Genomic DNA, 15351 nt, shown 5'->3' with positions numbered 1-15351 from the left:
AATAAAATAATGATAAAAAAAAAAAGAAGTAATGTGGGTTGGGTTGGTAGGAAAGAGAAATAATAAAATATTTGTGAAAGTGGGGTTAGCGGGAGAGAGAAATTATAAAATAATGATAGGTCATTTCCAACTATAGCAGTGTTGCAACTAATATGAAACGGCCGAAAATGGAAAGTGTTGCAACTAATGCTAAACGGAGGGAGTACAAAGTAGTTATCAACTGGTTATATATATTTTCTTCTTTTTTGGTAAGGAGATGGTGTTCGAGTGTTAAATGTTTGTTGTTAGGTGGTTGAAATAGCTTATTTAACCAACTAATTGGTTTAGAATATGTAAAATATTCTACACGTAACATGAAAAGTAGCTTACTTAACCGGTTAATTGTTACAATAAAGATGGTTGGATAGATATCACGTGTAATAATACTATTGAAGTAAATGGTGAATTAGTGTCGCTTTCCTAAATTCTATATTTGGTTAACATTATAAGTTTACCAAAAGCAAAACTTCAGTTTTCCAGTTAAAAATATAGGTTTAAGCCTACTCGATAACTCATGTAATTTCTATAAAAGCTTAAGGTTAACACTCATCATAACTTTGTTGAACACTAATTCTTGGAGCAACAATATTTAGATAAGATTGTTTGGTTGTCTCAAATTGGCCACCACCTCTAGATTTGCTAGTCGTTACTAAGAGATTCATACAGATACTCTCAGACCTCTTTCTTTATCACATTACAAAATTGCGATGACATGTGTTACTCTTAAGTCAATTTCTAAGGGGTAATTAACTCATAATGTTGATGAATGATTTATTATATCATGCTAAATCACTAGGAGCCTAGGATAACCTTTTATAAATATATAATTTTTTTGTGTAAAATAATTTTCTAAAATTATTATTATTATTATTATTATTATTATTATTATTATTATTATTATTATTCACCAAACAAGTTGAGATTGTGTGTTAAATTTACTATTTTAAAAAAAAAAAAAAAAAAAGGAAAGATTGTGTTTTTCAACACTCTTTCCTTTGGATTTACTTATCCATAACTTCTCAACTTAAAGACTTAAAGCTACTCCAAAAGCATGACATAGTTGCATTATTTGTTTAACAAATCTATAACTGCCATCTCAATTCATAGCCTGCAAAATTTCCAAGCAACGTGCCACTTAATTGGAATCCACACGTTTCACAGCTTTGTAATATGATCTTGCTACTCATATTCGATTGACACATCCTACCTTTGTTTACTCGTTATAGATATTGATATTAAGAACCTTTGAAAATTGAAAAACAAACCATTTTAAAGTGTTACCTACTCACTTCATCCACAAACTATAGATAGAAAATGAGTTCACAAGCCAAAATTATAGAAGATCAAGATAAATCAAACCAAAAGCAGGAGAAACAGCGTCAAAGAAATGGTGATAATGTTCATGGTGATAATGTTGCTAACACTAAGATGGTTCAACCGCAGTCATGCGACGGTCATGGTTTACGATTAGACGGAGGGAAACATAGCAATCAAGAATTGGTAGACTGTAATGAATACGAGGATGGTTCAGGGGATGTGACCGGAAAATGTTATGGGATGACCCAGCAAGCTCACCATTTTAGATGTGTACTTAGCGATAAGAAGAGTCCTGCATGATAAGCCTACATACCCCCCGTCTAGAATTAATAGTCGCCTGTTCATGTGGGTTATGTATCAACTAAGGGCAGGGGGTTGGCGTTTTTTTTTTTTTTAATTTGGTTGTAAAATTTTCTTATGGTATTGTACAACGATTAATAAAACACAGTACTCAGTATCTTCAATTTGTCCTTGCTAATTGTGGCTATATAGAGAAGGAAGAATTAGATTAAAGCATGTTGTTAGCACAATAGCGGTGAACTTCTCATCACATTATAGTCAAACCATAGCGAAAGCCAATTGATAAAGGTTCAATTATGATAAAACAAGATAGTTCACCACAATTTGTTTTCTTCCCTAAAACCATCAAATTCGATAGCCCATTATTCTCAGTAACAGAAAGAGAACTCGACGTGCAAGTCTAAGTTCTTGTAGATCCAAACAGGCATAGCTCCAATATATCATAAGATGGTTTTATGAGCCAATTAGAATCTTATTCACCACATCAACTGGTAATGCATAGGCAGGATCTACGGCTTTCACTCCAGGATACTCAAGAAGTGACAGACCTACCAATGCCAACATGAAATAAATAAAAAATAAAAAAAAATTAAAAATCAGCCTGAAAACCAAAAAACACTAATTGCGAAAAACCTGTTTTGAAGAGAAAAGAATAATGGCATTAAAGTAGCATGTTACCTGCAACTCCGAAGTAAGTGTGGAAAACATCGACAGCGTCATCTGGCCTATCTGAGATTCCTCCTTTCTCTAAATCCTGAGATATGAGAATAGAGGTCATGAGCAAGCAACTGAAAACAAAAATGCAAAAATTGACTCTTTTAACAAGTCCAGAATCTAGAATTGAAATGAAAACCTGGCAGTCTAAGATAAATTTAACAAGCTTTTCTTTGTCAATCCAGTGAACTCTGTCGATCATAATCAAACTAGAAAGTACCCACCATGAGTAGCAGACCTGAAAGCAGGACAATGACAGAGCATTCAGAAGCATATGATTGAGGATCTCAGGAGTTAAGAGTGCAGACGTTTGTTTTCCATTTTTTAATTTGTACAAGAAATGGATATCTCACATCTGGAAGCTTCTCTGGTCGACCATTTAGACCTCCTGACTTCACTTGGCGCTCACACAACCACCAACCCAAGAGGTCCTTGTCAACATGATGCAGAGCGCCCGTTATAGCAAGAGCACCAACACAGCAAAAAACTGCAGTGATAAACCAATAGAATTTGACTCTCACCAATAAATAGTGAAAAAGAGAGTAGAAAAAAAAGCATAGTAACCAAGAGCTTATAAATAGTAACCAGAATTAGTAAGGCTCAAAGAGTATGCATCTGCGAGAGTGGTAACACTGCAAATGTCAATCTATTGAAACACTCCATAAAGCAAGAGAGGAATCAGAGGATCATACCCTATCAACTATATTATTATTCCATAGCTTCCTCACATGACTTACATCATCTTGATTTGTACAGTATATAATCAGTATATTGAAAACTAAAACATAAATCTCCCAAGCAGTGTGCTTCGACTTCCTCCAAAGCAGTTGCAGACTTGCAGTTAGTATAATGCTTGATAAGTGCATTTACATTATCATAAGATTTATAATATTCCTAGATCATAAGATTTGAGATATTGATAAGTCAGAAGTTTTAATTCAGCTATATTCACGGGAGGGTAAGATCGAGGTGAATGGAGGGGAAAAAAAAAAGGACAAAGCTATAGGCCTATAGCAACACACAGATTCCTCAGACCAAAATTCTGGCCTTGCACTTACCAGTGATAGTTCAATGGACAGCAACTATATTCCATGACAATTGTTGAGGGCATGTACAAATATACAATAGAGTGAATAGACATAATGAATGATAGAAGACCAACTTCATCTATATAGGTAACATCAAGAATGTCATATAACCTATAAATCACTATCAAAGTGCGCCAACATACTTTGTCCTGCATGTGATTCCCCACCAGGCGTGCATCCAAATCCCCCATCAAGGTTTTTGCACCTTACAATGTAGTTCACAGCCTTCTCCACATCAATTTTGTCCAATTGATGTAGCAATGACAGACAACAGATTGCAATATATGAAAATCTAGAAATATGGATAAACCTGAGTAAGCTTCTCTATATTTAAAGAAAAGAGGCGTGTAAAAGGACAAGACAGAGACTTGAAGACATACCTAGTATCCACTTCACCCCAGATGTCTCCCGAAAATGATCCATCCTCATTCTGCAGCTCCACAATATCTGAGTTACAAGGTTAAGGTCCCATGAACAAACCAGAGTGCCCTTGCTGTGTGATTGAGTTACTTGACAACAGAAAAGAAGCTGTTTATCCCAATTATATTATCAAGATAGTAAATTGGCAACATTCGATTACATACATACAGGATTTAACTACAGAGCTGAGTAAAGGTCACAACTTACAACAGGCAACTTCTCATCTCCTCCAGATACAAACAGTAGATTTCAGCAAAATATCAGCAATTTTATATAATAGTATGATATCTTAACCATACATAAAATTAATGAGCAGAAAAAACAACAGATTCCAAGGCTCAGAAATAGTTTAAGAATAACTTGAAACTTCATCACGTCATAAAGGATACAATTTGTCACCTTAGCAACGTCAAGAATATGTATCTTATCAAACAGAGCTAGAACTTGAACAGCACTGAGAGTATAAAGAATATGTGGATCATGTCCGATATTACCACCGAATCCACCTGCATAGTCCAGTCATTGTAAGCATATGACATATTACTCTTGTAAAAAGCATTTATGGAAACAGGATAAAAATCTAGGAGCATGCTAGCTACGTACAGTGTAGATGTGGTTTTAGTAGATGTAGGAAGCCTTGTATTTCTTACTAAGAGGCTGACATTCCACAATTTTTTTCATACCAGTTCTAAATTAGGCAGTTTAATTGGACAATTTCAACCAACAATTTTCCATATATAAGAGTAAGAATGTATTGGAGAATTTCAACCAACAATTTTCCATAGATAAGAGTAAGAATGTATTTCATAAAAGAATAAGCAGAAACAAGATTTAGTGGAAATTTGAATTATTAATAATAACAACCACAAACCAGACTCATGTTGACACTGCATCACCCATGAAATAACTTCATCTTGATCCACAACTTGAAGCTTTCCCAAAAGATCCAGCGTTGTCAGTCCCCAATAAGCACCATTCATCCTAAGGTGCTCCATGACCACCGATTCAAATCCATCCTTTTTCTAGGGTCACAAGTAGCAAAAGATTTACACCCCAAAAAATAACCACAGACCCAAGACATTAAACAGGAAAAGAAAAGACTAGATTGAGCAAACCTTCTCGACAGATATGACATATTGGACATGCTTCTCAGCAGCCAACTCCACCATTATGGCTGTAAGCCACTTCTTTTACCTTTCAAAACAAAAACCTGAGACAAAGTATACATAAAATACCTTCTGATGTAGGATAATCCTATTATTGGATAATGAATGCCCAACTATATTAAACACAATAACACTCCTTTTCTCTCATATTGTTGTTCCCACTTTACTAATTGGGTTGCTTCAACCCACCCACTATTTTATATACATCATTATCCTTAATTGCCCTCTATTTCTCCAAAATTCTAACTAAGAGCAACATAAAATTGAAGGAATAGTAATAGACTACTCTGGATAAATAAAGCTTTTTTAAATGGTTGGCCAGAAAACACTTTTAAGGAAAATTGATGTTCCTCCATGGAAAAATACTATATCAGGAAAAATATAACTACAAACTAGTTCCCTTCCTTACACTGTTTCACAGAGGAAACTTTTTCACCCCGAAATAAAAATAATTTCCCAGCATAATGTTTTACACAACCAAACACTCTCTAGTCACCCCATTTGGTTAAATTAACTTTGATCTTCTCCCATTCAAAGGAATTATCGTGGGATCAATGAACTACGAATCCTAGATCATTTACTGCCAATAAGCCAACTAATTCTGCAGCAAACGTTAATGGAAATAATAGCAACCCAAATTGCATTGAATGGAAATAAGAACTTATATTTGAATAAAATAGAGAATAGTTATAAGAAGTAAAAACCCAAATGCTCAAAACATCTCTTCATCAAAGTCTAATAGACAAACCAAATTTGAACGTAATCCAATTGATTCAAGATTTCAGTCACTAAATAGCAAATGAGATGTACCAATATGAGTTGAGATGATCAAGTAGACAAACTAGTTACTAAAGATAGTGACATAACAAGGATACAGCCAACACGCACATACACATAAGCTCAAAAAGAAAGTACATCAGTTTACACCATGGTTTCAGTTTGATTCATAAGCATAGCATGAAAACCACCAACGAACACTTAACCAATTTCAATTGGTGATCACAGAATAACAATTAGATTGTCTCGCACAAATTACCTGCACTGGGCCAACAAATATCGTTATGTTGTTTTTTCTAATAGATATCATTCTGCAAGAATTTCCTCAATTTCAACCCATGACAATCATAAAGCAAAATCTACTCTAAAAAACCCCATCCACCCCTATCAAATCGAGATCATTGCACACAAGTGACACAAGCCACAAAACAATTGAAATTAACACATAAAAACAAAAAGAAAAAAAAAAGCTGAGAGTTTCACAAAAATTAAAATTAAGAATGACGGGGTTTTCATCAGATATAAAAAAGAGGACTGCATCTAACTGTAACCCTTTCTCTTTTGATTTTCGATCCTCAAATTTAATGGAAAGAAAGAAAAAGGGGGAAAATCTATAGTTTGAGGCAGGCATAAAAATGACAAAATAGCCAAATTTGTGACAGAAGAAAAAAGAGAGGAATCCCAAACCAAAGATTTAAACACAAGCAAGATGAAGCTCTAATGGCTAGATCGGAGAGACGGAGACCAAGTTGAAGATAAAGATTGATGGTTAGAACTATGGAAAGGAGTCCAGACTTGAGAAAGAGAAAGTCTGTAAACCTCCCTTATATTGTTCCCCAATACTTCGTATGCATCCTATCCTCTCCCAAATTTTTACTTCATTATTTGGCCATACTTCTAGTAACATTTAATTTTAAACGCCAGGAAAAACTAACCCGACCCAAAATCAATCAAAGCCGACTAAACTTCAGCCTAGATTGGCATACACAGTTCTGACATTTGATCACTTAAAAAAGGCAGTCAATTCAAAACCAAAAAGAACAATACAAAGTTAAAATCTAACTCCCAATCGATTAAAGAAAAAAATGTCCTGTTATTTCAACTATAGAATTAAAGATTAGTCATTTACTTAGGAACAACAATATCAAGGGGGGTAGCTTAATATAATTACAGATTAATTAGCTATTTGATTTGTACAAGTTTCATTTCACATTAACATTATGTCAATTTCACCAAAAAAAAATCAGCAAAACTATACAGAATTCTAAATTAAAATTCAATCTGTATTCACTCTTAACCAGGCCCGTCCCTGAGGAAGGGCAGGAGGGGCGGCAACCCTGGGCCCAGGGAAAAGAGCTCTGATTTCATAGTTGAATCCTAACATTAAAGTGTTGTGCAATACGTTAGCAACCAAATTTGATTCAATTATCTCATAATTTTAGGGATATTTGATTCAATTATCTCATAATTTTAGGGATACTTGATTCAATTCTCTCATAATTTTAGGGATATTTGATTCAATTATCTCATAATTTTAGTGATATTTGATATGATGATAACGAATACAAACAACTTACCTCAGAAGCTGCTTCAATGGGGTATACAAGAACTAGATTCAACGGAGAACGGCAACTGCGCTTCAATGGAGAACGTTGAATGCGCTTTAATAGAGCAATTCAATGGGTTGGACGCCTTGGATCCTATTAGAAGCCATGAGTCCCATGACCCATGACCATCCTACTAATAATAAATGGGCTGAGGCTTTGTACGATCGTCTAATTATGGGGTAGGGCAGACCTTACGAGGGTTTAGAGTAAACCTGTTTTAAAAAGTACGGATTATTAGTTTATCTTTACACCTCTATTTCTCAAATATTATCCAAAACTTGAATAACACGTTTTAAGCCCTAAAATCATGAAAAATCAAGGTTTAAACCCTTAAATTCTCAATTAAATAAATCTGAAAATCAATTTCATATTTTAAACATAAAACTCGTAAATTTGCAATCTTTTGCAATCCATATACAGATCAAATCATAATAAATAATAATCATGGAACAAATCATATAAAAATTGAAGCTTTAAAGGAATTTAAAAAAGAAAAGAGAAAAAGATAGAAAAGGAGGAGAGTGGGGGACCGACTGGCTGGGCGACGGTGTTCTAGGCGATGGTGGCTGCGGTGGCAGGTGCGGCGATGGTCTGGTGCAGCGATTTTTATTTTTTTATTGTGTGTGTTGTTCGTGAATGGGGGAAGCAAAGGGCAACAACAATGTAGTACGTGAGTTGGGGGAAAGAAGAAGAAGAGTGATGGTTTAAATTAAATAAAAATAAAAACTTGTTTGAGCACAAATACACACTAAGGGTTAGAAATAAGATGTAAACTTTGAGGTAATTTGGACTAGGCTCTTAACTTATATGGATAGAATAATGACTAAATAATTTAGAGTTAAATTACTACGAGTATTTTTTTGAAACACTGCCCTCGAATATCCAATTAACACCCACAAAATAAAATTTATTTTACAAATTTAAACTCACATATAAACAGAAATAATTAATATCTAACTCGCCCTCACTCCTTCTCTCTATAAACCACCACCACCACCATAAGTGAATTTATTTCACTTCACTTTATCATCTTGACCATCAATCCGAATTTTGTTTAATTTTTGGTCGTTGTATCCTTATTCCAATAGGCACAAGATTTTTGTTGTAAAGAGTTTAGAGCAGGGACTATTATATTTCAAGCTTATCTTTAGTTATATTTCAAGTTTATCATTGCAATTAAGATCTCGAAGTTTCAATTTTCCTTCACCACCTCCTTTAATTTTACCACCCACCATCACCTCCTTTACCACCACTACTACTAGATCTACCTGATTATCGCGCGGAAATGCTGAGGAGGAGATAAGAGGAAGGTCGTCGTCACCCGAAGCAAGGTTTTTTTTTTTTTTATTTAAATTTTCTGATACGAAACGCCTTTTTTCGGAAATCTAACGCGAAAACGCCTAGAAATTTTTGAGTTTAAAAAAAAAAAAAAAAAAAAAAACCTCCCAGACAAATTATACAAGTTTTGGATAGTATTTGAGAAATAGAGGTGTAAAGATAAACTAATAATCCGTACTTTTTAAAACAGGTTTACTCTAAACCCTCATAAGGTCTGCCCTACCCCATAATTAGACGATCGTACAAAGATTCAGCCCATTTATTATTAGTAGGATGGTCATGGGTCATGGGACTCATGGCTTCTAATAGGGATCCAAGGCGTCCATCCCATTGAATTGCTCTATTGAAGCGCATTCAACGTTCTCCATTGAAGCGCAGTTGCCGTTCTCCGTTGAATCTAGTTCTTGTATCCCCATTGAAGCAGCTTCTGAGGTAAGTTGTTTGTATTCGTTATCATCATATCAAATATCACTAAGATTATGAGATAATTGAATCAAATATCCCTAAAATTATGAGAGAATTGAATCAAGTATCCCTAAAATTATGAGATAATTGAATCAAATATCCCTAAAATTATGAGATAATTGAATCAAATTTGGTTGCTAACGTATTGCACAACACTTTAATGTTAGGATTCAACTATGAAATCAGAGCTCTTTTCCCTGGGCCCAGGGTTGCCGCCCCTCCTGCCCTTCCTCAGGGACGGGCCTGGTTAAGAGTGAATACAGATTGAATTTTAATTTAGAATTCTGTATAGTTTTGCTGATTTTTTTTGGTGAAATTGACATAATGTTAATGTGAAATGAAATTTGTACAAATCAAATAACTAATTAATCTGTAATTATATTAAGCTACCCCCCTTGATATTGTTGTTCCTAAGTAAATGACTAATCTTTAATTCTATAGTTGAAATAACAGGACATTTTTTTCTTTAATCGATTGGGAGTTAGATTTTAACTTTGTATTGTTCTTTTTGGTTTTGAATTGACTGCCTTTTTTAAGTGATCAAATGTCAGAACTGTGTATGCCAATCTAGGCTGAATTTAGTCGGCTTTGATTGATTTTGGGTCGGGTTAGTTTTTCCTGGCGTTTAAAATTAAATGTTACTAGAAGTATGGCCAAATAATGAAGTAAAAATTTGGGAGAGGATAGGATGCATACGAAGTATTGGGGAACAATATAAGGGAGGTTTACAGACTTTCTCTTTCTCAAGTCTGGACTCCTTTCCATAGTTCTAACCATCAATCTTTATCTTCAACTTGGTCTCCGTCTCTCCGATCTAGCCATTAGAGCTTCATCTTGCTTGTGTTTAAATCTTTGGTTTGGGATTCCTCTCTTTTTTCTTCTGTCACAAATTTGGCTATTTTGTCATTTTTATGCCTGCCTCAAACTATAGATTTTCCCCCTTTTTCTTTCTTTCCATTAAATTTGAGGATCGAAAATTAAAAGAGAAAGGTTTACAGTTAGATGCAGTCCTCTTTTTTTATATCTGATGAAAACCCCGTCATTCTTAATTTTAATTTTTGTGAAACTCTCAACTTTTTTTTTTCTTTCTGTTTTTATGTGTTAATTTTAATTGTTTTGTGGCTTGTGTCACTTGTGTGCAATGATCTCGATTTGATAGGGGTGGATGGGGTTTTTTAGAGTAGATTTTGCTTTATGATTGTCATGGGTTGGAATTGAGGAAATTCTTGCAGAATGATATCTATTAGAAATAACAACATAACAATATTTGTTGGCTCAGTGCAGGTAATTTGTGCGAGACAATCTACTTGTTATTCTGTGATCACCAATTGAAATTGGTTAAGTGTTCGTTGGTGGTTTTCATGCTATGCTTATGAATCAAACTGAAACCATGGTGTAAACTGATGTTTACTTTCTTTTTGAGCTTATGTGTACGTGCGTGTTGGCTGTATCCTTGTTATGTCACTATCTTTAGTAACTAGTTTGTCTACTTGCTCATCTTAACTCATATTGGTACATCTCATTTGCTATAAAGATTTAGTGACTGAAATCTTGAATCAATTGGAATACGTTTAAATTTGGTTTGTCTATTAGACTTTGATGAAGAGATGTTTTGAGCATTTGGGTTTTTACTTCTTATAACTATTCTCTATTATATTCAGATATAAGTTCTTATTATTGTTTATTGTAAGTTTGATCCTTTTCCTTTTTGGCTTACTATTTTAGTCAATGGCACCAAAAGCCAAGGAGAAACCTAAAGGGTCTTCCTCACAGCCCACCATTGCCATTGAGGATCTCTTTACTTCTCTTAATAAGTTCATTGGACGCTCAGAATATGAGCAGGCCACCAAAGTTGCAGAACAAGGTCTCTATTCCTCTCTCTGTCTATATCAAAGTTTCAGTTATTCAGATAATTTTCTAACTTTAATTTTTGGAAGCACTCTTTTAGTTCTGTCAAGTGCTCCGGGTGATGAGGACGCTCTTCGGTGCAAGATTGTAGCTCTAATCAAAGCTGATAACATTGATGAAGCTTTTGCGGTTATTCAGTCTTCACAGAGGCTTCCGATTGATCTAAATTTCCTGAAGGTATGAACATGTTGAGTTTTGTAACTCATATTTGACGTTGATGTTCTACCTTGGTTTCTGTTTATATTTGAATTAGAAAAAACAGCATGCTACAGTATACATCTGGAAGCATACCAATTGCCCAAAAAATGAAAGAGGGATTTTAATGGTGGTATATCCGTGTTAAAGGCACATCAGCAATACCTAGCTTATTGTTGGATGTTGAGGTTTATTTTTTTGGTTGTGCTTACAATCCTCATATGGTTTAGTTTCTAGTTTTGAGTATATTCACAATCTTATCCTTCTGATAACAAGGGGCTATTTTTGGTCGACTTGTAATCTGATAGGACACGTGTGTACTACCTGTCTACCTCATAATAGAAAAGAAACATCGGCAAATTAATAAGACATTTAAAATTCTTTAGTCCAATATAGCCTGAAAGTTAAACAACATTGAATCTTTTGACTCCATTGGATAAGGCATCAGTTTTTTACTACCTCAAAAATTTAATACATGGTATTAGTGTATGGTTATTTGAGTTAATACCAATGAAGTTTCCTCATTCTTTGAATTCTTTTTCTGTTGGACCTTGTGCACATAGGAGTCCTGGATGCATTATTTCAATTGGAGATGGATTTTAGTTATTTAGGAATGTGATGCGGGGTCCAGTCTATAGCGAAATCATTGCACCACGTGGTTAAAATGTCACTGACTAGATTGCTTGTATCCTATATTTATGGGTGGGTCTGGAATATGGAAAAGAATTTATAGATATGCTTATTTCTTTCCCTGTCTGTTTCAATGATTTCTCAAGTTTTACTCAAGTTTAAGTGTCTTGACTTCCTTTCTCTCCATATGCAGTTATCATTTTGCCAATCATATGCTTCTCATTTCAAGTTTTGTTTGTTGATGGATTAGTAAATGCTCTTTTTTATGGTCATATGCTCCATAGGCATATTGTTTGTACAGGCTAAACAAACTAGATGAAGCTTTGGAATCCTTGCAAAGTCAGGAGAGGAGCACTGCAACTATGTTGCTAGAATCCCAGATATTGTATCGTTTGGGAAGGATGGATGCTTGCCTAGACATTTATCAAAAGCTTCAAAACTTAGGTATCGACTCGCTAGAGATCAACTTCGTTGCTGGTCTTGTGGGAGCAGGACGCTCATCCGAGGTGAAAAGAGTTCTGGAAGCTCTCAAGGTTAAACCAACAAGCAGCTTTGAACTGGCGTATAACACTGCTTGCTCTTTAATCGAGACAAATAAATTTGTGGATGCAGAACAGCTTTTGCTGTCTGCTAGAAGGTAAGATTCTAAAAGTTTTCCTTCTTTTGTTCTGGAAGGCTAGAAGGAGATTTACATGCTTTTAAGCTGAATGTATGTCATTAGTAACTCAATATTGATATTCCTAGGCCATATAATTCAGTAGCACTTGCTGATTTCTATAGGCCTCATATGTCTTTAGTAACTCAATATTGATATTCCTAGGCCATATAGTTCATATAGGCCTCTTTCCACTACTTCTACACCACTTTCAGTCACATGCCAGCATTTTCTCTGGCATGGGTCACTTCGTAATTGCGGCACTATGTATTGTTTTGCAAATGAGAGTTTTAGCAGTTTTTGTTTTGTTTTGGTCAGTTGGTGACTTGATGTCAAATACTCTTATTTATCCTAGTTTTTTAGTTCATTGCCAAGTATAGAAATTGTTTTGCATAGTTGAGTGTGTTTATCTCTTCTGAGATATTTTATCATGATCAGTGAGTAATATCTGCTGTGAAACATTTATGCAAAACAGGGAAAAGCCTCCATAGTCGGGGACTTGGGAGATAATTACATTAGACTTAAATTGTTGAAAGGATCTTTGAGTTGATCTCGAAGACTAATGATTTATTTATATGTTTTCAGAGTGGGCCAGGAATCCCTGATGGAAGATAACTGGGCAGATGACGATATAGAAAATGAATTGGCGCCTATAGCTGTTCAACTGGCATATGTTCAGCAGGTATAAATCATGTGGCATCTGACTTCCTTTACCTTTGAATGTAGATGTGCTGAAAGGCTCAATTTTCCTGTCTTTTCAGCTCCTTGGAAATACACAAGAAGCTGTGCAAGCATACTTAGACATGATAAAACAGAATTTAGCTGATGAATCGTCCCTTGCTATCGCAACAAACAACTTAATTTCCCTTCGTGGTCCAAAAGAAGTTTCTGACAGCCTGAAGAAGCTTGATAGGCTTATAGAGAAAGGTGATGGAGGCCAGTTCCGGCTGGCTCGTGCGCTGGAGTCAAAACTCTCAGTCAAGCAGAAGGAAGCAGTCTATGTTAATCGAGCTCTTTTGCTTATTCATGCTAACAAAATTGACCAGGTAACCTCAGTCTTGTCTTTAACAAAGTTTCTGTCATGTGTTTACTTATTTATTTCTTTATTTTTATTATAATATATCCTTGTGCACCATTTCTGCACCAACTCATACTTAATAGTTCGTATATCAAAGACGTGAAGTAGCATTGAATGCACTATCTAATTTTCAGGCTCGGGAACTTGTTACTGCTTTAGTGGGAATGTTTCCAGACAGTGTGACGCCTGTGCTGCTTCAAGCTGCAGTATTGGTTAGGGAGAACAAGGCTGGCAGAGCCGAAGAAGTGCTGGGGCAGTTTGCTGGAAAGTTCCCTGACAAGTCAAAGGTATTTCTCCTTGCCAGAGCCCAGGTTGCTGCTGCTGCCGGTCACTTTCAAGTTGCTGCCGAGTCCCTTTCAAAAATCTCTGATATCCAACACATGCCTGCTACTGTGGCCACCATTGTTACCTTGAAAGAACGTTTAGGAGATATTGATGGTGCTGAGGTTGTATTAGACAATGCAATCAAATGGTGGTCCAATGCAATGACTGAAGACAACAAACTTACTGTTATCATGCAAGAGGCTGCTGCTTTCAAGCTAAAGCATGGTAGACAGAAAGAGGCTTTGGAGTTATTTGAGGAACTTGTTAAGAAGAATAGCAATGTTGATGCTTTGGTGGGATTAGTGACTACTGCTGCTCATGTCAATGTTGAAAAGGCTGAAGCTTACGAAAAGAAGCTCAAATCACTCCCTGGTTTGAAGGGAATTAATGTAGATGATCTTGAAACAACCTCTGGTGCAAAGCCTGCTGAAAATGGATCTCGTCTTGTGAATATTGAAGGGCATGATGAGATTAAGAACAAGGATAAAACTAAGAAGAAAAGGAAGAGAAAGCCAAGATATCCAAAGGGATTTGACCCTGCTAATCCCGGCCCTCCACCAGACCCAGAGCGTTGGTTGCCAAAGAGGGAGAGATCTACCTTCAGACCCAGGAGAAAGGATAAGAGGGCAGCTCACGTTAGAGGCTCCCAGGGTGCTGTTGCTCGGGATAAACAGGAAGCTGGAACTTCTGATGGTCCTGTTCGCAGTTCTGGGGCTGATAATGCTGATACAAAGGCCACAAATTCAAAGTCAAGCCAAGCTAACAGCTCGAAAGCAGCCTCTCAGAATACTGGTGGATCTAAATCAAGAAAGAAGTCAAGAAAATAGTCCGTTGTTTAACCTTCATCGCAAATTTTTTTCATCCTGTCAGCATTTTTGTTTTTGAGATTTTGCTCTCATTTTGGGTTTATGTTGTGTCTGTGACCCTTTTTTAGTCTCACTTGACAGTTAAATATTGTCGGTCTCTTATTTTTGGACTAATAGTAACACAATTAAATCCACACAAAATCTTGAATTATTCTGCATGCTTTTGCCTCTTGTGTTTAACAAAGAATAACTTAAGGCTATGTTCTCGTCGACTTAGGTTTAAAGAACTATACTTATTTATGCTAAAACGAAATTATCTTGCTGAAATAAAATTATTGTTGCTGAACTCTACTAGTTGACGGACTCATACTGTTTTTTAATCTCAACTTTTACCAATTTATTTTCTTTAATCCCAACTTTGGATTATTCCTCAATAATCCCAACTTTAAGGTGGCCTATCATTCTTCAATCCCAAAAATCGGTGACCGGTTGAATGGTTTTTTTTTTAAATATACGTAGTGTGT

At 35.5% G+C, this 15351-nt stretch overlaps 2 protein-coding genes across 8 annotated transcripts; one reads left to right on the top strand and one right to left on the bottom strand.

The window, feature by feature from the left end:
* Positions 1 to 1874: 1874 nt before the first annotated feature.
* Positions 1875 to 8191, bottom strand: LOC110710975 (geranylgeranyl transferase type-2 subunit beta 1-like). Of its 6 annotated transcripts, none has more exons than XM_021889327.1 (11): positions 7963 to 8191; positions 7399 to 7640; positions 4994 to 5088; positions 4750 to 4900; positions 4268 to 4384; positions 3839 to 3905; positions 3602 to 3750; positions 2724 to 2857; positions 2595 to 2608; positions 2335 to 2444; positions 1875 to 2204 (listed from the first exon to the last, which is right to left on the bottom strand). In XM_021889327.1, exons 3-11 carry the CDS (start codon positions 5045 to 5047, stop codon positions 2110 to 2112), a joined length of 891 nt encoding a protein of 296 aa, XP_021745019.1. In that variant the 5' UTR covers positions 5048 to 5088; positions 7399 to 7640; positions 7963 to 8191; the 3' UTR covers positions 1875 to 2109. The 6 variants fall into 6 exon arrangements, 5 of the variants coding, with proteins under 5 accessions (XP_021745019.1, XP_021745018.1, XP_021745017.1 ...); XM_021889326.1 differs by having other exon boundaries at positions 2335 to 2410; positions 2510 to 2608; positions 4994 to 5072; positions 7963 to 8182; XM_021889325.1 differs by having other exon boundaries at positions 2335 to 2410; positions 2510 to 2608; positions 7959 to 8181.
* Positions 8192 to 9039: 848 nt separating this feature from the next.
* Positions 9040 to 15038, top strand: LOC110710974 (signal recognition particle subunit SRP72-like). Of its 2 annotated transcripts, XM_021889322.1 has the most exons (8): positions 9040 to 9198; positions 10511 to 10515; positions 10957 to 11095; positions 11180 to 11316; positions 12249 to 12601; positions 13205 to 13301; positions 13381 to 13665; positions 13832 to 15038. In XM_021889322.1, the coding sequence occupies exons 3-8, from the start codon at positions 10960 to 10962 to the stop codon at positions 14846 to 14848; spliced, it is 2025 nt and encodes a 674-aa protein (XP_021745014.1). In that variant the 5' UTR covers positions 9040 to 9198; positions 10511 to 10515; positions 10957 to 10959; the 3' UTR covers positions 14849 to 15038. The 2 variants fall into 2 exon arrangements, with proteins under 2 accessions (XP_021745014.1, XP_021745013.1); XM_021889321.1 differs by lacking the exon at positions 10511 to 10515.
* Positions 15039 to 15351: the final 313 nt, after the last annotated feature.

The sequence above is a fragment of the Chenopodium quinoa genome, unplaced genomic scaffold (genome assembly GCF_001683475.1).
Source record: "Chenopodium quinoa cultivar QQ74 unplaced genomic scaffold, ASM168347v1, whole genome shotgun sequence".
NCBI classification, from domain to species: domain Eukaryota; kingdom Viridiplantae; phylum Streptophyta; class Magnoliopsida; order Caryophyllales; family Amaranthaceae; genus Chenopodium; species Chenopodium quinoa.
This window is presented reverse-complemented; position numbering and strand designations above follow the sequence as displayed.

Bases quoted from the DNA above. Each gene is read 5' to 3' on its own strand.
- LOC110710974 (XM_021889321.1), top strand. From the start codon at position 10,960: ATGGCACCAAAAGCCAAGGAGAAACCTAAAGGGTCTTCCTCACAGCCC. The intron at 11,096-11,179 runs GTCTCTATTCCT...GCACTCTTTTAG, and splicing joins CACCAAAGTTGCAGAACAAG to TTCTGTCAAGTGCTCCGGGT. The intron at 13,666-13,831 runs GTAACCTCAGTC...TCTAATTTTCAG, and splicing joins ATGCTAACAAAATTGACCAG to GCTCGGGAACTTGTTACTGC.
- LOC110710975 (XM_021889326.1), bottom strand. From the start codon at position 5,047: ATGGTGGAGTTGGCTGCTGAGAAGCATGTCCAATATGTCATATCTGTC. The intron at 3,906-4,267 runs GTATCCTTTATG...CTTGTAACTCAG, and splicing joins CGTTGCTAAGGTGACAAATT to ATATTGTGGAGCTGCAGAAT. The intron at 2,609-2,723 runs GTGAGATATCCA...TCCTGCTTTCAG, and splicing joins GACCAGAGAAGCTTCCAGAT to GTCTGCTACTCATGGTGGGT.